This window comes from Pelodiscus sinensis, chromosome 10 (assembly GCF_052426305.1).
Source record: "Pelodiscus sinensis isolate ZL-2025 chromosome 10, ASM5242630v1, whole genome shotgun sequence".
Taxonomy (NCBI): domain Eukaryota; kingdom Metazoa; phylum Chordata; order Testudines; family Trionychidae; genus Pelodiscus; species Pelodiscus sinensis.
Genome location: NC_143061.1, coordinates 43,571,938 through 43,593,069, shown reverse-complemented (window position 1 = coordinate 43,593,069; position 21,132 = coordinate 43,571,938). Strand labels below are relative to the sequence as shown.

Below are 21,132 nucleotides of genomic sequence, written 5' to 3'. Positions count from 1 at the left end.
GGCTGGCTCCACTAATAATCATAGTCTCATACAGTTAAGTGAATGCATCACTGACATTGTGAGCAGCCCCTGCAGAGAGGAAAAGGAGAGGTTTTAGAGGAAAATACTCCTCTCACCCTTCCTCTCACTCCTTTTGAACCTCTAGAAGTGAATCATTGGTTGACTGTATGATTCCTGTACATGCTGAACGTAGAGTTGCAGTTCAATAATTATTTTAATAGCGACGGGCAAATCACAAAGGTTTGTGGAAGTTCATTGGTTCCCAGAATGTGAGGTGATTTTTAACACGAGAATTCTATCCCTCAGAGATTGTAACAGCTCCACATGGTCATTCTGCTCTTTCTTATAAGCCAGTTTAAGAGCACCTTAACAAGCAGTTTTTTGGTACTTTATATGTATTCAGAATGGTCAATTATGTCATTGTAAATGACACAGTAAAGACTTCTTCAAATGATATGTTGTAATCAGCTACAATATGTAGCCTTAGTTGTATTGTAGATGTTATTACTGTACTTTCTTGTGGAGTATCAGAGGGTATGTCTACACTACCCTCCTAGTTCGAACTAGGAGGGTAATGTATGCATACCGCACTTGCTAATGAAGCCCGGGATTTGATTTCCCGGGCTTCATTAGCATAAGCGGGGAGCCGCCATTTTTAAATCCCCGCTGCTTCGAACCCCGTGTAGCGCGGCTACACGGGGCTCGAACTAGGTAGTTCGGACTAGGGTGCCTATTCCGAACTACCGGTACACCTCGTTTCACGAGGAGTAACGGTAGTTCGGAATAGGACCCTAGTCCGAACTACCTAGTTCGAGCCCCGTGTAGCCGCGCTACACGGGGTTCGAAGCAGCGGGGATTTAAAAATGGCGGCTCCCCGCTTATGCTAATGAAGCCCGGGAAATTCAAATCCCGGGCTTCATTAGCAAGTGCGGTATGCATACATTACCCCGCTAGTTCGAACTAGCGGGGTAGTGTAGACATACCCAGACAGAGGATATCAAGGAAGGACCCCAGTGAGAGCTTCCAGTTAATCTAATGAAGATGATTGGAAATATTATTCTATTATATCATCTTCACTCTCCTCTATCCCCCCACTTAGTCCTGAAGGTTCATAGTTCTTACCCTCCAATACCCACATTGCAATATTGGCCAGGATAATAAATCTGCATGATTGACCCCTGTAAAGCTGGCAAACCAATAAGGTGACAAACTGCATTTCCTGATATAATTTAAAGAGTTGGTTAGGAGCTTCAGGGGGTAGGTGAGTTAATCTGTTACAGAAAAAAACAATAAATGGTCTGGTAGCACTTTATAGACTAACAAAACATGTAGATGGTATCATGAGCTTTTGTGGGCACAGCCCACTTCTTCAAATGACTGGAGTTATGAGTAAGGGATATGAAAACTCGAAATAAATAGGAGAGGAGAAGGAGAGAAGGGAGAAAAAGAAAAAAGGAAGGGGTGTATGAGACAGAGCATCATTAAGTATAAGGAGAATGGGTACTTAAACCTAAGCAGATAAAAATCAAAGTCAATAGATAGATAGATTGCTAAAACAGGAAGGATACCACTCAGAGAGCTATTAGCACTGTCAGAGGTTATTAAGTAGGAAGTGTGCTAGCCAGCCCATATCACAATTGAGTCCATTAGCATGTGAACTGAATTTGTGGATGAACTTCTGATTCCAGTCCTTCCCTATGTATCTGACTTGTGGAGCTGTCCTGCGACAAGACAGCCACCTTCAGCTCTGTCAAACTGTGATTAGGCAAGCAGAAATGTTCACCAACAGACTTCTGTGTGTTCCCTTTACGTATATCTGATTTGTATCCATTGATTCTTTCCCGCTGAGATAGTCCAGTTTGTCCAATATAAATAGTAGTGGGGCACTGCTGGCATTTGATGACATAGATCAAATTACTAGATGTGCAGTCAAATGACCCTTTGATTTTGTGGCTTATGTTGTTTGCTCCAGAGATGAATTTGTTAGTGTAGTTATGTGGGCAGAGTTGGCATCTTCTTTGGTTGCAGGGCTGGGTTCCTGGAGGCTTATGATGTGGTTGTGTGGCATGGTTATCAGAAAGAATGCATTTCAGGTTAGGTGGTTATCTGTAAGCAAGAATAGGTTTTTCTCCTAAGGCCTCTGAGAGTGAGGGATCATTTTCCAAGATGGGTTGTAGATTGTGTATAATGCATTGGAGGGGTCTGAGTTGTGGACTCTAGGTAACAACAAGAGGAGTTCTGTTATTTTCTCTTTTGGGTCTGTCTTGAAGTAGTTCATGTCTGGATACTTTTTTGGCTCTGTCAATTTGATTTTTCACTTCCCCAGGTGGGTATTTCAGTTTTAGGAATGTTCAGTAAAGATCCTGTAGGTGATTGTCCCTCTCTGTGGGGTTGGAGCAAATCTGGTTGTATCGTAGGGCTTGGCTGTATACAATCGACTGAAAAATGTGTCTGGGATGGAAGCTGGAAGCATGAAGGTAAGTGTAGTGGTCGGTGGGTTTCTGATAAAGGGTGGTGTAAATTTGTCCATTATTTAACTGTACTGTGTTGTCCAGGAAGTGGATTTCTCTTGTAGGCTGGTCCAAGCTGAGGTTGATAGTAGGGTAGAAGTTGTTGAAATCCTTGTGGAATTCTTCATGAGTGTCTTTTCCGTGGATCCATATGATGAAGATGAAATTGATGTAGAATAAGTAAAGTAGAAGTATTGGGGGTGAGAGCTGAGGACATGCTGTTGAAGGTCAGTTTTAGGGGGTGAGTCCGGGTCCTAGAACAGATGTGCCCCCCATCGTGGAAAAAGAGCCCCCCCCAACCTAGTCCCAACATTCGATGCCCCTTGCTCTGGGGAAATATGGCCCTCTGGCCTAGTCCAAAAGTGAATACCCCTTGCTCAGGGGAGATACGGCGCTCGGGCCTAGTCCAAGAGTTCTCAGCCCTCTCCAAGGGTGGAGACAGCCTTCTGGCCTACTTCTGGGGTGAGCCCCTCTCAAAGTCCTGGAGGCTGATTTGCGGTGGGATGGAGAGGTAGGGGGACCCGGGCCCTCCCACTCCACCAGGTACCAGCCCTGGGCCCTGATGGCAGTGAACGTTTTCACTGCCTCGTCATCGGGGATGCCTGCCAGAACACGCCGATCTTCCAGAGGTCAGTCCTCCACCCTGCACTCCTTCCTACCTCTTCCCCCACTGTGCAGGATCCTCTGTCGCTGCAGCTGAGGCTGGGGCTATTCCTGAGACGTCTGGGACTATGGGTGCTGCTCCTGGGCGGCTGCGGTGGTGAGTGCGGCTCCTGGGGCGGTAGCAGCCCACGTATGGCTCCTGCAGTGTCTGGGGCAGCTCAGGAGCTCCTCCCTGAGCTCCAGCCCCTCTGTCTTTTTCCCCTAACTGCTAGCCTGCCTGGACTTTTATCTGCACCCTAACTCTCGAGCATGCCCAGCAGAACAACGGGGGTGGAGCCCCTTCAGCCAGCTGGGCCAAGGGAACTCCTTGGGCTTCAGAGTGGGGCAGCACCACCCCGTCATGGTCAGCCTTAAAGATGTTGGCATATTGTGGTGCCATAAGAGTGCCCATGGCTGTGTCACTGATTTGGAGATAGAAATTGTTTCTGAATTGGAAGTAGTTGTGGCTGAGGACAAAGTCTCAGAACTCTGTAATCAGGTGTTCAGTGTTGTTATCGGGGATACTGTTCCTCATAGCCTGTAATGTCTTTGGAGGTAGCTAGGAGTGTGGGTAGCATAGGGTCTGAGGAGGCAGTTGATTGTAATCTTTAAATCTTTGAATGTATATGTTTCATCCTCCATCACATTACAGCAATTCACATCAGTTAGTAAACTCTTGCCATTGGTTTCTAAACTTTAAGTCTTCAGGATCAGTGTCAGGGTTTTAGACAGAGGCCCTTTTCTGTGGAGCTTGGTCTCTTAGGGTATGTCTACACTACCCTCCTAGTTCGAACTAGCGGGGTAATGTATGCATACCGCACTTGCAAATGAAGCCCGGGATTTGAATTTCCCGGGCTTCATTTGCATAAGCGGGGCGCCGCCATTTTTAAAACCCCGCTCGTTCGAACCCCGTGCAGCGCGGCTACACGGGTCACGAACTAGGTAGTTCGAACTAGGCTTCCTAGTTCGAACTACCGTTACTCCTCATTCCACGAGGAGTAACGGTAGTTCGAACTAGGCAGCCTAGTTCGAACTACCTAGTTCGTGCCCCGTGTAGCCGCGCTGCACGGGGTTCGAACGAGCGGGGTTTTAAAAATGGCGGCACCCAGCTTATGCAAATGAAGCCCGGGAAATTCAAATCCCGGGCTTCATTTGCAAGTGCGGTATGCATACATTACCCCGCTAGTTCGAACTAGGAGGGTAGTGTAGACATACCCCTAGGGAGTCTGGTATGAACTTGGTGTATACTGGAAGGAGCTTAATGTACCATAAAAACTGATCCTGAAGTAGAAAGGTTGAAAAAGTGAAGATTTTCATAGACTCTGCAGAAATCCATCCAGAGGAAATTTTCTGCATGATGGACAGATTGGCACATGAGAAAACAGAGCTGATCTTTTTCTCACTGTGGGGAGTCTGAGATAAATAACGATTCTCTATGTGATGCCACCAGAGAAGAAAAAGGGTGATTGATGTTCTTTGGCTGAAGAAAGAATCCAAGAGTATGTTGTGAGATGTCTGCTCCAATCACTGGGCAATGAAGGAATTCCAAACCTCTGCCTACAAAACCGCCCCACAACACCATTCAATGTCTATAGTCCTTCTTATCTATCTATCTATCTATCTATCTATCTATCTATCTATCTATCTATCTATCTATCTATCTATCTATCTATCTATCTATCTATGAAATAACTGTTTTTTATAGCAAATAGAGCATTGAGAGTCGGGGAAGAGGATCTCAGGGCTTTAGTAATCAATATTTAGAAGTGTACTCAGAAGATTATATGGAGATTTATACAAAGTGTAGGACAGTAGCTCAGTAACTTCAATTACTTGCAAGTGGTGAATATTAAAATCTATTTTTGACCACTAAACGTGAATATGATAATAAAGATGAAGATCTCAGATGCTATATTTCACATATGGCACAGGTGGACCATGGGCCAAATCTGGATTGCCAGTTGCTTTAGAACACACCCCAAAACCTTTTTTTATTTGATTATCATTATTGTTATATTTTATTATTTTCTCTGTAGTATGGATCTTGACTATGTCTTAAACAAGAAATTTGGACCTTGACAAAAAGTAATTCGCTGCCCCGGTGTAGAGTGAAGTGTCTTATTTGCCTAATTAGTTGGCTATAATATGCCAATGCAGCTATGATTTCTTGATCACTTCAGGTTGGAATTCATAATGTTTGAAGTCCTCTAAGATTTGAATTCAGAGAAACTGTCTTTTTTTCTGCATGTTCATGTCTGCATGTTCATGGCACTTGGTTAGCAAACTCAGTCAAACTGAGTGATGATTAGCATGTTAGGAGTCTAGTGGCTGGGTGTACACAGAGAAGGAACTCAGTTCTGGAATTCACTTCTCATGTTAGTTCCACAGAGGCCAAGACTTGTTGACTTCCAGGATACAGTGCTAACCCTATTTTTTCTTTCAGGATTTGCCTGAGGGGATAAGGTCAGGCAATGTTTATGCAAATTTATAGCTGAGCAAAGTTCTGGAGTCTACTTTTGATGATAATGCCTCATTAAAAAAAAAAAAGCACATGCTGCCAGAAAAGTGGACGAGTGTTTATCAAAAAAGAAAGATAAATATATGCACACCCAAATAAATGGAAAACTATGTTTAGTCTGCACAAGCATAAAATGGAGTATAAAATCTCATTTCAATGTTATATTTAATTCTGTTTGTTTGCATCCTGTTTATATTTTAAAATTGTCAAATACCTTTTTATTTTCAAATTCTGAAATAACTACATTCCTGGGTGGGAATTTTATGTTTCAACAAGTGCATTGTTGGAGCATCCATGAAAATAGCAGTTTACAGTAATGGAAATGCTGACTGAACCTTAAATATAGTGGTGTTCCTGGATGCCATGACAGCAACGCATAAAGCATATTCTAGTCAAGACTCCGTTCACTCAATTTTAGTAACCGGGATTGCAGAAGATTAACAGCATTTGACTGAAATGGATATTGAACCTATATTTACATGCTACAATATTGTAAGCTGACACATTGGAATATCTACATTTACGTATTATCAACTGAAAAATTTTGCATTCTGTTTCTTCTAGGAGGGGAAGTTGCAAAACCCAGATTTGCTCAGTATTTCCATGGCAGCCTTGCCAGCCTCACTATCCGGCCAGGCAAAATTGAGAGTCAGAAAGTGATTTCCTGTTTGCAGGCCTGCAAGGAGGGTCTGGATATTAATTCTCTTGAAAGTCTTGGCCAAGGAATAAAGGTGAGAGATGAACTGATATCTTTGATAAAATGTAGAGCTGATATATGAAGTGGAGAGCCCAACGTAGTGTACACACAGTACAAATGTACTCCTCGAAGCAATATAATTTCCCATAAAGTCATGCAAAGAAAAAAGGATAACATGAGAGGAGCTATGATTCCAGAAAGAAAAATATTACCATTGTGTCAATGATACACACTGAGGCTACGTTTACACTGGCCCCAAATTCCAGAAAAGGGATGCAAAGCAGGTAAGTCAGAATAGGGAAATCCGTGGGGGATTTAAATATCCCCCGCGGATTTAAATAAACACATCCGCCACTTTTTTTCCGGCTTGGGGAAAAGCCGGAAAAAAGCGTCTAGACTGGCGTGATCCTCCGGAATAAAGCCCTTTTCCGGAGGATCTCTTATTCCTATGTTCAGGTAGGAATAAGAGTTCCTCCGGAAAAGGGCTTTATTCCGGAGGATCGCGCCAGTCTAGACGCTTTTTTCCGGCTTTTTCCCAAGCCGGAAAAAAAGCGGCGGACGTGTTTATTTAAATCCGCGGGGGATATTTAAATCCCCCGCGGATTTCCCTATTCTGACTTACCTGCTTTGCATCCCTTTTCCGGAATTTGGGGCCAGTGTAGACGTAGCCTGAGGGTATGTCTACACTACAGCACTAATTCGAACTAACTTAATTCGAATTAGTTAATTCGAACTAAGCTAATTCGAATTAGTGCATCTAGACTTAAACACTAATTTGAATTAGCATTTTGCTAATTCGAACTAGCGCGTCCACATTGAGTGGACCCTGAACCGAAGTAAAGGCTGACCGGAACCAGTGCCAGCAGGGCATCAGGTTAGGGCTTAAATGTGGAGCTCCTGCCTCTGGCTAGCCGAGGGCTGTGCTTAAAGGGACCCGACCCCCACCCTGGACAAACAGTTCACGAGGAGTACCGGTAGTTCGGAATAGGACCCTAGTCCGAACTACCTAGTTCGAGCCCCGTGTAGCCGCGCTACACGGGGTTCGAAGCAGCGGGGATTTAAAAATGGCGGCTCCCCGCTTATGCTAATGAAGCCCGGGAAATTCAGATCCCGTGCTTCATTAGCAAGTGCGGTATGCATACATTACTCCGCTAGTTCGAACTACGGGGTAGTGTAGACATACCCTCAGCCATCAGCCCGGCTGCACTTGCCGCAGGCTGCCATCCAGGGGGGCCAATCGGGGGGCTGTCAGGATCCAGGAGACCCTGCAGGAGAGCTTCCACCCCAAGGAGCCCGCAGAGCCAGCCCAGTCCTCCCCATCGGGGGCTCCTGTCACATTCCTCCTTCACCTCCTTCCACTTACCCCTCCCTAGCCCCCCTTCCTGATGTAAAAATAAAGGACACGTGTGTTCAAAAATACAAACTCTATTAATTTAACAAAACTGAGGAGGAGGAATAAAACTGTGGGGAGACGGGGGAAAGGAGGTGGGAGAGGGGAAGAGAGAGGGTGGGTGAGGGGAGGGGGAAAACTGGGAGGAGGGAGCTGGAAGGGGGAAGCAAGGGGAAGGAGGGTGAAGGGAAACTGAGGGATCAGGGTGGGGGTCTCGCCAGGCCAACCACCTCCCAGCACGGCGAGGGAGGGGGCCTCTGCGTCCCCAGAGGGATGGGATGGAGGGTGCAGAGGTTGAGGTGGGGGGGATAGACATTGAGGAGGAGGGTGTGGGGGTTGAGGAGGAAGAGGTGGGAGGGGGGGCAGGAGTGGAAGGAGGGACAGTTGTTGGGGGTGCAGAAGGCGCAGGACCAGCACAGGGCACCATGCTCTGCAGCAGGGCCTGTAGGTTTGCATTTCTGGCTCGGTCCTCAGCTAGCTGCTCCTGGCGGAGCTGAAGGTCTGCCTGCATCCAGGCCTCCACTGCGGTGCAGGGCTCGCAAGGACCCCAGGTGCTGGTCCCAGTACTCCTGCTCCGTGGTGGTGGTCCAGAGCAGGCCATGGGTGCGGGAGCATGTCCCGGGCGGGGTGGTGCGCCCTGCATGAGCAGCTGGTGCAGCTGTAGAGAAAGAAGAGAAGTGGTCAGTTCTCCCTGGGGACACAGTAGATGATTCTCAGTCCCCCCGCTTTCTCCCCCTCCCCCGCGACATGAGGGTGACTGTGCCCTGCACCGTCAGAGCCGTTGTGCTTGTACAGAGGCTATGGTCAGGATGTCTGGCTCTCCCCGGGACTGGGAACTGCCCCAAGACCGCACCCATGTCCCTGTGCCGAGTATAGTGTGGCTGGGACGGGGGGGAGGGGGAGGAGATGTCCCCTGCTTCCATGTAGAGGGGACGTGTGAAGGGAAAGCATCCTGCTGGGTCCTGCCCCGGGGTCAGGAGCATGTCAGGTCTCTTCACACACGCATGTGCCTATTGGGCCACGGCCCCTGGGTGTCACGCAGCTGGAGCCACCTGCCCAAGGGTGGCATGGCATGTGCTCGCACATGCACAGGTGTCTGCATGATCCGTGGGAGGCATGGCCCACGCGCGCGGTCCCTGGTCTCCCTCCCCGCCTCCCCCCCCCCCCAACTACTTAATTTGAACTACTTACCCGGTATGCTCTCCCTGGACGACCCTGCTGACTCCGGTGCTGGAACTCCTTGCACTGGCCCCTCTGTTGCACTCGGGTCAGGGCCCTATGGTCCTGGCTCTCTTCCTCCTGGGCTGGTGCGGACTGCCCCGCCCCACCCAAGAGTCAGTCGAGGGCGGGGAAGTAGGGGCAGATGGCAGCCCCTGCTGTGGCACCGCCCCTGGTGGCCCTGGCGTAGGCCTGCTGCAGCTATTTTATTTTCAGGCACACCTGCTCTTGCATGTGCCTGTGTGCCTTTTGGGCCATGGCGGCCACTATGCGGCCGTAGACGGCCGCGTTCCTCCACCTAGTGCGGAGATCATGGAGGTTGGGGGCCTGCCCCCAAACCTCAATGAGGTCCATGTCCTCCGCACTAGACCATGAGGGCATGCACTGTCTACGGCCCCTTGATGGCCCCTGGGTGCTGGGGGACAGGGCGGGGGACGGCTCGCTGGCACTGGCTGCCTGGCTCATCCTGTGGCCACTGGGTTGGGGCAGAGACTGCTGGCAGGGCTAGCTCTGGCAAGTGCTGTCTGGCCAGAGTCTACCCTTTTAAGGGCCCGCAGTTGGGGGAGAGGAGAGTTTTCCTGGTTTGGCCCAGAGTGGCCACCAGGGAAAACCTGGGAAGGACTAGCCTCCAGCTAGTTCTAATTAAGTGGCTACACAGCCCTTAATTTGAGCTACTTAATTCGAACTAGGCGTTAGTCCTCGTAGAATGAGGTTTACCTAATTCAAATTAAGCGCTCCGCTAGTGTAGCGCCTATCAAAGTTAATTCGAACTAACGTCTGTTAGTTCGAATTAACTTTGTAGTGTAGACATACCCTTAGAAAGTTCCTAAGACTTTCATAGTTCCTAAGACTTTCCAGGTCTTGCTGTCAAGGACCTATTCTACAGACTGCTCTATTTTATTGAATTTTGATCAAAAATAGCTTTAAAGCAACAGAAAACATAAATAAAACTTTATTTCATCTGGTGGCAACTAAGCCCAACTGGGTTGAGTGTGTTAGCAACATGAGAGTCAACATATGTTTCACAAGAAATCTACATTAAAAGGACATTAAGAGGGGGAGATTAAGCATGCAAGAATCAGGAAATGCAAAGATTAAAGTTGCATGCGCAGCTCTAACTGTGTTTGCACATAAGCCTTCCCTCATGGTCTTTAATGACATAATCACGTTATTAAACTAATAGGGTGCGTCTAGACTGGCAAGATTTTGTGCAAAAACTTGCCAGCTGCCTACACTGGCTGCTTGAATTTGCGCAAGAGCACTGACTTTGTAATGTACAAAATCAGTGCTTCTTGCGCAAATACTTTCCCACTCGTGCTCGGGAAAAAGCCCTCTTGCGCAAGAGTACTTGCGCAAGAGGGCCAGTGTAGACAGGGAAGAACTGTTTTGTGCAAAAAAGCCCCCGATGGCAAAAATGGCGATTAGGGCTTTCTTGTGCAAAATCGCATCTAGACTGGCCACGGATGCTTTTGAAAAACATTTCTGTTAAAAGTATTTCCACAAAATCATGCCAGTCTAGACGCAGCCACACGGATTAGGGCAAAATCCTGGCTCATTGAAATCCAGGTAAAAGTCCTTGGACTTCAGTGGGGCCAAATTTAACACATAGTTTTCCCTACTCTCTTGGATATGCATATGTAGCATTTTGAATGTAATTTTCATGCTTTTATGCTTATACAAACTTGTCAGAACAAGTTTCAGTTCCAGGACTGTTCTAGTTACTGAGACTTTTTAGAGAGCAAATACTCTTCTCTAAGCTGCATATTTTAACAAATGTGTCACTCCCAAGTACTATACATTTTCTTTTTAACCAGCACCACAATCATGCTTTGGCATATTTTGGGGAGTTAGCCAGTTCACTAATATTGAGTTATTTTAACAGCTTAGATAATCACAATACAACTTTCCCTTGAAGCAGAACAGAGAATTAGACAATTAACTAGGAAGATTTTAATCAAGAAACTATTGTGAAGATGGTATTTATTGTGTATGTTGTGTGAGCTCTGGCATATACCAAATCTGGCATATTAAAAGTGATATAGAGACCCTCAAGAAGCTACATATGTGAATCTAGGCATGACATTATGTTATTGCATCTACAGACAAAGGGGCAACATTTAAGTTGCATGCACAAACTTAGGAACAGATTTCAACATTTACTTGTGAGAGCAGGTAATACTCAACATAAATAACAGCTTTAGGTTTATGTGGTAAAGGTAAGACTGTTTCACTGTTTTTAAATGAGTTTGATGAACATTTTCGGACAAACAATTTATTTGCTGACTAATGAAGTTTCAGGTTGGCTGAAGCTACTCACAAATGTGATACAAATTCACAGAATAGTTTCCAACAAAACAAATTTATTTGGAGAGGACCCCTAGATTCACTAGAGAATTTAGGTGACAATCACAAAGCCACTAAAGGAGGAAGTTGTAGCCCCCTTGAAAGCTTGTCTTCTACCTCCTAGCTGAGTGCCCCCTAAATAGTAGGCTATTGGCTATTCTGGGATGGGACCCCGTCTCGCCTGTTGTTTACATAAGTATGGATCAGGGACAAATTTGGGTCGCCCACATTCCAGATGAGTGATCTCTCACTCTCTTTGGAACAATAACTAATCAAGCATTTATAAGAAGTGGAACGCCCTTAACTCCATCACCACCACTACTTCCCCCAGTAGTTTTTTTTAAATCTACCCCTTCATTTTCCTTCACTTTTATTAAAAATACCCCAAAATGAAATGTTTTGTTTTGTGTTAAATTAACCCCAAATGAAATTTGTCAACTTTTTGATTTAACATTTTGATAAAACTTCTGAAAAAATATAGTTTGGTCTAGGTCATATCAATTTTTTTCTGGATATTCTAGATACCCGGAAAAAACAATTATTTATTTTGTTCTATTTTAAACCTGATAAATGTCAGTATTGGATAGCTATATTTCACTGCCTTATTCTTACCTGGGTAAAATATATTGCAGGGAAACATTTTTTGTAGTATTAACCTTTCAATACCGCACAAAAGGCCCACCAAAGTACTTTGTTTTCATGTTTTATTTATTATAGTGAAAACATTAATGATTTCATAGGAGTTCCATCCCAGTGAGTCAGTAAAGTATAATGACATGCTTTTTGGCAGTGTCCTTTAAAAATTAAGCTCGTGCGTGTCACATAAAGCTGTTTACTAGAAAATCCTGTTTCCTTGCAAATATATACCAGTAAATGTACAGTATATTGAAATTCATATGTCATAAATCAGCTTATACATGACTTATTAAAAACACACTTAGTCATTGTACTCATGTTGTCATTTTGAAATTGACATTATTCTAGTAGCCTGTGGTTTCAGGCATGGGTGGAAAAAAACCTCTCTTCAATTTTGCTTCCCACTGCTGCTCTAGCATCTATGAACCAGCCACTGGGGGGGGAAGGGGAGTGGAGCCAAGGGATTTTTTTTTCCCGTCTCACATTGAACTTCAGAACATTTTCAATTTCATGAAAATTTTTTAAAGTGATTGTTTTGTTTTTTTCTCCCAGCCAGACTGACATAGTTGACAACAGGAGGCAAAAATGGCAGGGTAACAGGGAGCAGTTGGAGGTTCACCAGGCAGGGTTTCCTTGTTGGGCCGAAAGGGGGAAGTACAGATGAAAGAGGCACAGTTGGCATCTGACCTGGGGTGGAAAATTAGTAAAAAAAGACAGTGCCCAGTGTCCCAAAATAAACACACTTGATATCAAACATCAGATATTTTATGTGACTATACATGGATATATACAGTATGGATATTTGTACCACCTTCTGAAGGAAAATGACATTAGCTAATGCTAAAAGTCAATAGTATTGTCAATATGTACTTATCTAGGGGAACATCTAAACCAGTGGTCCCCAACCTTTCGTGGCTGCCAGGCGCCCAGGGGCGGGGCCGCTCACGTGCCGGGCGTCTGGGGGCGGGGCTGCTCACGGGCTGCACTTCCAGGGGTGGGGCCATGCATGCGCCGCGCGCCTGGGGGTGGGGACCACCCACACACCCTGAGCCCAGGGCTGGCACCGCGCATGTGCCGCGCACTCGGGGCAGGTACTGCCCACACGCCCTGCACCTGGGGCCGGCACTGCACATGTGCCACGTGCCGGGGGTAGGGGCCACCCATGTGCTCTGAGCCCAGGGCCGGCATCGCACATGTGCCGCGCACCGGGGGCGGGACCAGCCCAGATGTTTCGGTGGGCACACACAAATACCCTGATGGGCGCCATGGCATCCGCAGGCACCATGTTGGAGACCACTGGTCTAGACTGTAGCACTATTTTGGGGTTCCAGAGGTATCCCAAAATAGCTATTTAATGTCTTTTGAACCAGACCATTATTTCAAAATAGATTTCAAAATAATGACCCAATGGTCCAACATCCCTGCAACCCTCGTTCCACAAGGGTTAAGGGAAGTTTTGAAATAGCAGTTTATTTCAGAATTTGGCACTGTGTAGACTGTGCACAGATCAAAATAAGATACACATAGCTCAAATTGTGTAGCTGCACTCCAGGAAAGGACAGTTTAATACTATAACAAGATTTCTTATGTTTCAATTTTTATCTTCTTGCTCCTTCCTAACTTGCAACAAATGTTGCAGACTCTCTCTACGGTATTTTTAACTTGTCTCCCCTCTCCACACCCTCCAAGAATGAAATATAAGCAGCCCAGACAAAGGGTTTGTTTACACTGCAAAGTTAAGTCAGCTTAAGTTATGCCAGCGTATATCTGCCACTATAATTAAACTGTGGCATGTCCACACTATCCACCTTGTGTTGGTGGAGCATATCCATGGTATCAGGTTTTATATTGACACAAGAGCAGTGCACGGTGGGTAAATATCCCTCTGTGCAACTTGCCACAGTTTTAAGACAGGCTGTTTCATGCAGGGTTTGTAATGCCTTCTGGGGGCACGTTCAGCATCCCATGATTAGGTTTTTTTCCATCTCGTCCTTCCATGGCCATTCTAATCATTTTGTGTTGCTTACATACTAACCTGCATGTCTGCCATCTCTGTCAGAAAGCAAAGGCCTTGCACTGCTCTTCAATATTGAACTGAACATACCATGCCTGATCCAGCAGTGTCTCTGGAGCTATAAGAGATGACAATGCTGCAATGTCTGCCTTGCTGTGTGCCATGGAAAGAAACAATTCAAGAGCGTACCTGCTATTCATGGAGCAGCTGCACACAGTTGACCATTGGTCTTGGGCCTTATTTCTGGGCCTGAGAAATAAGCAGTGTGTGGCGGGATTGCATCATTATGCAAATATGGGCTCATGAGCCCATAGAACTTCCTAAAACTGTATGCAGAGCTCACCCCAGCCTCCCGGTGCAGCGACACCAAAATGGGAACTGCACACATAGTGGGGAAGAGAATGGCAATCCCGTGGAAGTTTACAATGCCAGACTGCTACTGGTCAGGGCGAGTCCATTTGGAGTTGGGAAATCCATCATGGGAGTTAAGTATGATGCAAGTATGCAGGGCCATTAATTGTGACCTGCTATGAAGGGCTGCAATGAAGGAACATACAGGAAATAGTGGATGGTTTGGCAGCAATGAGGTTGCAGACGTTTAGTGGGATAATAGACGGCAAACACATCCCTAATTTGGCACCAGACCACCTTGGAATGGAGTATATTTGCAGAAAGGGCTACTTTTCCATGGAATTGCAAGCACTGAAGGATCACTGGAGTTGTTTCACTGGCATCAATGTGGGTCATCAGGGAAGGTGCATGGTGCCACACATCTTTAGGAACACAGATCCGTACAGAAAGCTTCAAGTAAGTACTTTCTTTCGAGAACAAAGCATTACCATTGTGGATATGGATATGCCAGTAGTCATCCTGAGAGATCCCAACGGCCCCTTACTCCTGAGGCTCATGAAGCTGTACATCAGCCACATTGACAGCAGCAAAGGTTCACCAAGTGCAGAATGACTTTTGTGCCCTTAGCAATTTGAAAGGCCATCATGCTGTCTGTTCAGGAGGTTAGAGCTCAGCAAGGAAAATATTCCCCATGGTCATAGAGAGTTGCTATGTGGTTCATAATATCTGAAGCAAAGGGGGAGAAATTTCTGCCACGGTGGAGCATGAAGGTAGATAATATGTCAGCTAATTTTAAGCAGCCAGATACTAGGGCTATAAGAAGAATTCTTTGTTGCTGTAATGTGCTGATCCTGACATTGTCCTCTCTCTCCCCATCTCACCCCGCTATGAAACTTGCAGTCATTTTTCTATAAGTGCTATTATAACAATTCAAATGCACCTCTTGTTATTGTGAGCAGCATCCATTGTATGTTGAAATTCACTTCCCACAGCCATGCAAGCATACCTATGGAGTGATGAGGAAAATTTCCATATGTACAGGAAAAAGTATCTGTAAAGGGAAAGGAACAGGGAATTCACCAGCACATACACCAGTGAGACTCTCTCAGCTGGGTGCATGTGTAGCTGTTATGTAATCTCTCCTGGGGAATGGGGAGTATAGGGAGGTCCTGAGCATGGATGTGTTCAACCTGAAGGTTAATCAATGACTTCAGCATGTCTGTTTGCTCTCTGAGCAGCATTATCATTTCTTGCTGCCCATGTCTCCTGTGCCCACTGTCTCTCTGCACTGAGTCTCTGATCGCTGCCCGACAAGCTCTCTGCTTACACTCCAAAGCACCAGAGGCTTGCAGGACCTCCCGGAATATGGTGGAAACCTGGGAGGAGGGAGCTGGAAGGAGGAAGCCAGGGAGAGAAGGAAGAGGGGAAGTTTAAAACTATGGTACGCCATATCTTCAGTACTGTGTACAGATGTGGTCTCCTCACCTCAAAAAGATATTTTGGCCTTGGAAAGGGTTCAGAAAAGGGCAACTAAAGTGATTAGGGGTTTGGAACAGGTCCCATATGAAAAGAGGCTAAAGCGACTGGGACTTCTCAGCCAAGAAAAGAGGAGACTGAGGGGGGATATGAGAGAGGTCTATAAAATCATGAGTGGTGTGGAGAGGGTTAATAAAGAAAAGTTCTTCATTAGTTCCTATAATAGAAGGACTAGAGGACACCAAATGAAATGAATGGGTAGCAGGTTTAAAACTAAGCAAAAGTTCTTCTTCACACAGCACATAGTCAACCTGTGGAACTGGTTGGATCCATGGAGTGGTATTAGCCAGGGGGTAGGAACGGTGTCCCTGGCCTCTGTTTGTGGAAGGCTGGAGATGGATGGCATGAGACAAATCACTTGGTCATTGTCTTCAGTCCATCCCCTCCGGGGTAGCTGGTGTTGGCCGCTGTCGGCAGACAGGCTACTGGGCTAGATGGACCTTTGGTCTGACCCAATACAGCCATTCTTATGTTCTTATGTTCTAAGCTCAGGGCTCAGGGTCGGGGGTCTCACTGGACCAACTTGATTTTCATGCAAACCTGCTCCTGGGTTTGCATGTGGCCTTTGGTGGCCAGGCTGGCAGCTATCCTGCCCTAGATGGCCGCATTCCTGTACCTAGTGCGGAGGTCATGGACGTTGGAGGCCTCCCCCCAAACCTCGATGAGGTCAACACTCTCCGCACTAGACCAGGCGGGCGCCTGCCTCTTGCAGCCCCGGGCAGGCCTGGTCCTGGGAAGAGGCGGAGGGCTGGGTGGCAGCGGGTGGCTGGCTCATGCCGTGCCAGGTGCAGAGTCTGCGGGCTGGGTGCTGGCAGGCTTGCAACTGGCATGAGCACTATAGCCAGACCGTGGCCCTTTAAGAGCTCCGGGGCCGGGAGGGGGGCAGAAAAGTCTCCCTGGTTTGGCCCAGAGTGGCCACCAGGGCAACCTGGGAAGGGCTAGCCTCTAACTAGTTTGAATTAAGTGGCTACACAGCCCTTAATTTGAACTACTTAATTTGAACTAGGCGTTACTCCTCGTAGAATGAAGTTTATCTATTTCGACTTAAGCGCTCTGCTAGTTCGATTTAAGTTCGAACTAGCAGTTTGTATGTATAGACGCTATGAAAGTTAATTTGAACTAACAACTGTTAGTTCGAATTAACTTTGTAGTGTAGACATACTCTTATTTCAGAATAAGTTATTCTGGAATAGCTTATTTCAAAATAGCACATCTACACTGCAGGGAAACCTCAAAATAAGTCCGAAGCAAGTTTCCCTAATGTGGATGTGCTATCTCGATTTAGAGCCCCAGGAGGCACTGGGGAGGAATAACTTAGAATTGCCCTGGTGAGGGGCTATTTCAAAATAGCAGCAGGGGAGTGTCTACACAGGCCTTATTTCGAAAGAGCTGTTTCGAAATAGGGGTTATTCTTCATGGAATGAGGTTCACAGATTGCAGAATAAGCTGCCCGTTATTTTGAAATAATTTTGAAATAACAGAATGGCTGTGTAGACACAGAGGGTGTGCCTAGACAACATGGCTCTGTCGCCATAGCCATGTAGATTAGTTTACTAGAAATACCCAAATGAAGCTATGATTTAAGTAATCGCCGCTTCATTTAAATTACAATGGCTGCCGCGCTGAGCTGATCAGCTGTTTGTCAGCTCAGTGCGCTAGTCTGGATGCTCCGCGGTCGACATCAAAGGCATTTGTCGACTGCCCCGGTAAACCTCATCCCACGAAGCATAACGGGGCGGTCGACAAATGCCTTTGATGTCGACCGCGGAGCATCCAGACTAGCGCGCTGAGCCGACAAACAGCTGATCAGCTCAGCGCGGCAGCCATTGTAATTTAAATGAAGCGGCGATTATTTAAATCACTGCTTCATTTGCGTATGTCTAGTAAACTAATCTACATGGCTCTGGCGACAGAGCCATGTAGTCTAGACATACCCTCAGGGTATGGCTACACTAGCCACCCTAGTTTGAACTAGGGTGGCTAATGTAGTCATTCGAACTTGCAAATGAAGCCCGGGATTTAAATATCCTGGGTTTCATTTGCAAGTTCCCAGGCGCCGCCATTTTAAAATGCCCGGTAGCTCGAACTACCTGCCCGCGGTTACACGCGGCACAGATGGCTCACTTGACTGATTAATAGGTGTCTTTCAAAAGGAAATTAACAACAAACTCTCTCTCATATACACACACACACACACATACACACACACACACACACACGGTCGAACATAAACTTATTTCCCTCTCAAGGAACCTTAGAATTAGGGTCTGTCTACAAAGTGAGGTAGTGCACACTCCAAGGGTATGATTTCCACAGTGTACTGATATGTTACACATTAATTGGTCTGTGTAGACCTTGCTGCTGCATGTCACAGGTTACCCAGTATGCTTTAACATCATAGTGTTTCACGCACCGTTATATTAATGCACAGTCAGGATGATTTAGTGTGCATAAGTGGGAACTACATGAACCAATTAATGTGTAACACATTAGTGTGCTTTAGAAATCACATCTCTGGGGTATGCATTATCCTGGGCTGTGTCTACACTGGCCTCCCTTTTGGAAAAGGGATGCTAATGTAGCACTTTGGAATAAGCAAATCCACGGGGGATTTAAATATCCCCCGCAGTATTTGCATTAACATGGCTGCCGCTTTTTTCCGGCTTGGAGATAAGCCGGAGAAAAGTGCCAGTCTAGACGTGATTCTCCAGAAAATAAAGCCTTTTCTGGAGGATCTCTTATTCGAAACTTTCAAATAGGAATAAGAGATCCTTCGGAAAAGGCTTTATTTTCCGGAGAATCACGTCTAGACTGGCGCTTTTCTCCGGCTTATCTCCAAGCCGGAAAAAAGCGGCAGCCATGTTAATGCAAATACCACGGGGGATATTTAAATCCCCCGCGGATTTGCCTATTCCAAAGTGCTACATTAGCATCCCTTTTCCGAAAGGGAGGCCAGTGTAGACACAGCGCTGTTGTGTAGACAAGCCTCACAGTCTTCATGATGGCAAAACCAGACAGCATTTGCAATTCATATATTTAAGCGGTGCATATGTCAGCAGGCTACTGGGATTTTGTTTTCAGTCTCATGAGCTTGGGAAAGATTCGTAGCGCTACAAGGATGACCATTGATTCTCTAATAAGACCTGTTGGTTCAAAGGAGCAGCTGGTTTTAGGCAGGAGGAAGCCCTAGTTTACATCCAGTGATCTTGAGACAGAGGGAAGAAAATCCCCTTGTTTGTGACTTTCATTGGTGGGGCTGTGGAAAGGGAAATGTAATTGCTTTCTTTACTCGTGGAAAAAGCATAACTCAAAGATGGACCCACACAGAGGAAGTAAAAACAAAGCAGGACAAATTAGCTTCTTGAATAACTCTTATTAAAGTCTGTGATTGTCTACCAGCAATAATTTTTCCTATCATATTCTGTAATAAAAATAAGATGCACTTAAAAACATTTCAAAAATATGAGCAGGTGGGTAAATAGTCTAGATTCACAGTAGTTTGACTAGCTTCTAATTTACTATGCAGTTAACTGTAGCAATAACAGTTACTAAGATTTGTGATAGATGAACATCTTGTAGGTAATTGTTCCTAAAAACTAAATATGTACATAATATTTGTTTCTTAAATTGTTAGGTTTTAGCCAGTCTCTCTAAATAATTCCTTGGAAGTATGTTGTTCACTTGTTGCCTAAATACTAATTATATACATTCTCCCCAGTATCACTTCAACCCTTCCCAGTCAGTCCTTGTCGTAGAAGGAGATGATATTGAGAATATAAATCAAGCTCTCCAAAAGGTCTCGTATATCAACTCTAGACAGTTCCCTACCGCAGGCATACGGCGTCTTAAAGTCTCATCTAAAGTCCAGTAAGTTACATTCAGTTAAACTGATTAGATCAGTTATATTGTCTTAATAAATTATTTTTAAATATTGAAATATAAAAATAGAATTCAAATTAAAATATGTTGATAAACTACATCTTTAAATTACCAAGCAGAAGTCATGAGTTGCATTTGCTTTTATTTGTGGGTTTCTTATGGTTTTTTTTAATAATGTAATTCTTGTAAATGTAATTTAGTTTTGTACCTTTTGGAGCATGAAGCATTCAGTCTATTTTGAAGAGTGTGTGTATGCTGTATGTCAGTGGAATGTCAATAGAGTACTTATTCTCATTTGCCCAATTGATTAAGGTTTCTTCTGACATACTTAGAGCCAAGCCTTCTGAATCAGTCCTGTTGTGATGAATACAGGGTATATCTACAAGGGCCGTGCCTCTCTGCTAGAAATAGCCTTTGTCCACAAGAGGGGTGGGCAATAAGCGGCTCACGGGTAGAATGCTGTTCACCAGGGTTATCCCCAGTGGGTCATCAAACATTTATATACCTGTGTGGCTGTAGGTACAACCTCTTGCAGTTCCTGTTGGCCATGGATTGCTGTTCGCAGCCAATGGGAGCTGTAGGAAGCAGTGTCCTGGTCCATGCCACTTCCTGCAGCTTGCATTGGCCAGGAACACCTCTGGCCTATGCTGTAGCAGGGCCACAATCACTGTAGCATTTGGACATCTTGGGCAAAGTAGAAATTACTAAGTCCTACATCAGTGGTGGGCAAATACCAGCCTGCGAGCCAGATCCAGTCTGCGAGGGTTAGCATCTGCAGGCCCCCACACCACTATATTTACCTGTGCTTGTGGATCTCCATTCAAGGCCAATGGGAGCTGAAATCACCCTTACCTGCAGAGATGTAGGTAAATATACAGTTGCCCACCAGGGGCTACATACAACTGTGTAGTTGTACTAGAAGATTTACCTGGCATTGCTCAGGTCCTTCAGAGTAGGGGGCTGAGAGTGGGCAATGCAGGGCTCAGGGCAGTGGCTTGGGGATATGAGGGATTGAGGCAGGAGGCTTGGAGTGTGGGAGCTTCAGGAGTCAGGATTGGATGGTGAGGAGGGGCTCTGGGCAGGGGTTGGGAGACATGGAGGCACTCGGGGAGGAAGTAGTGGGTCAGGGCAGGGGACGGTGGTTACCCGCCAACTTCTCCCTGGGGCTGGGAGAGGGGGCACAGTCTCCCGCCAGCCTCTCCCTGGGGCCAGCCCAAGGCAGTGAGGGCCATGAGTCATGGTCACCCAGGGGCAACCTAGGGGCAGCCCAGGGTGGCAGGGCCTGCACAGCGGCTGGCAGCTGCTCCCAGGGCAGTCCAGGGCAGCAGGGGCTGGGGCGTTTGCTACGCACCTGTGGCTGGTTGTTCTTGCTGTCACACTCACTCCCTTTCCATTTGA

The 21,132-nt window shown here is 46.0% G+C and overlaps 1 protein-coding gene across 1 annotated transcript in view; it reads left to right on the top strand.

The window, feature by feature from the left end:
• CLSTN2 (calsyntenin 2) overlaps nt 1–21,132 on the top strand; it is an 824,440-nt gene that overhangs the window by 783,204 nt on the left and 20,104 nt on the right. Inside the window, exons 10-11 of the mRNA XM_075937529.2 lie at nt 6,235–6,401; nt 19,574–19,722. Coding sequence (XP_075793644.2) covers nt 6,235–6,401; nt 19,574–19,722 — 316 coding nt within the window. The remainder of the gene's footprint in view (nt 1–6,234; nt 6,402–19,573; nt 19,723–21,132) is intronic.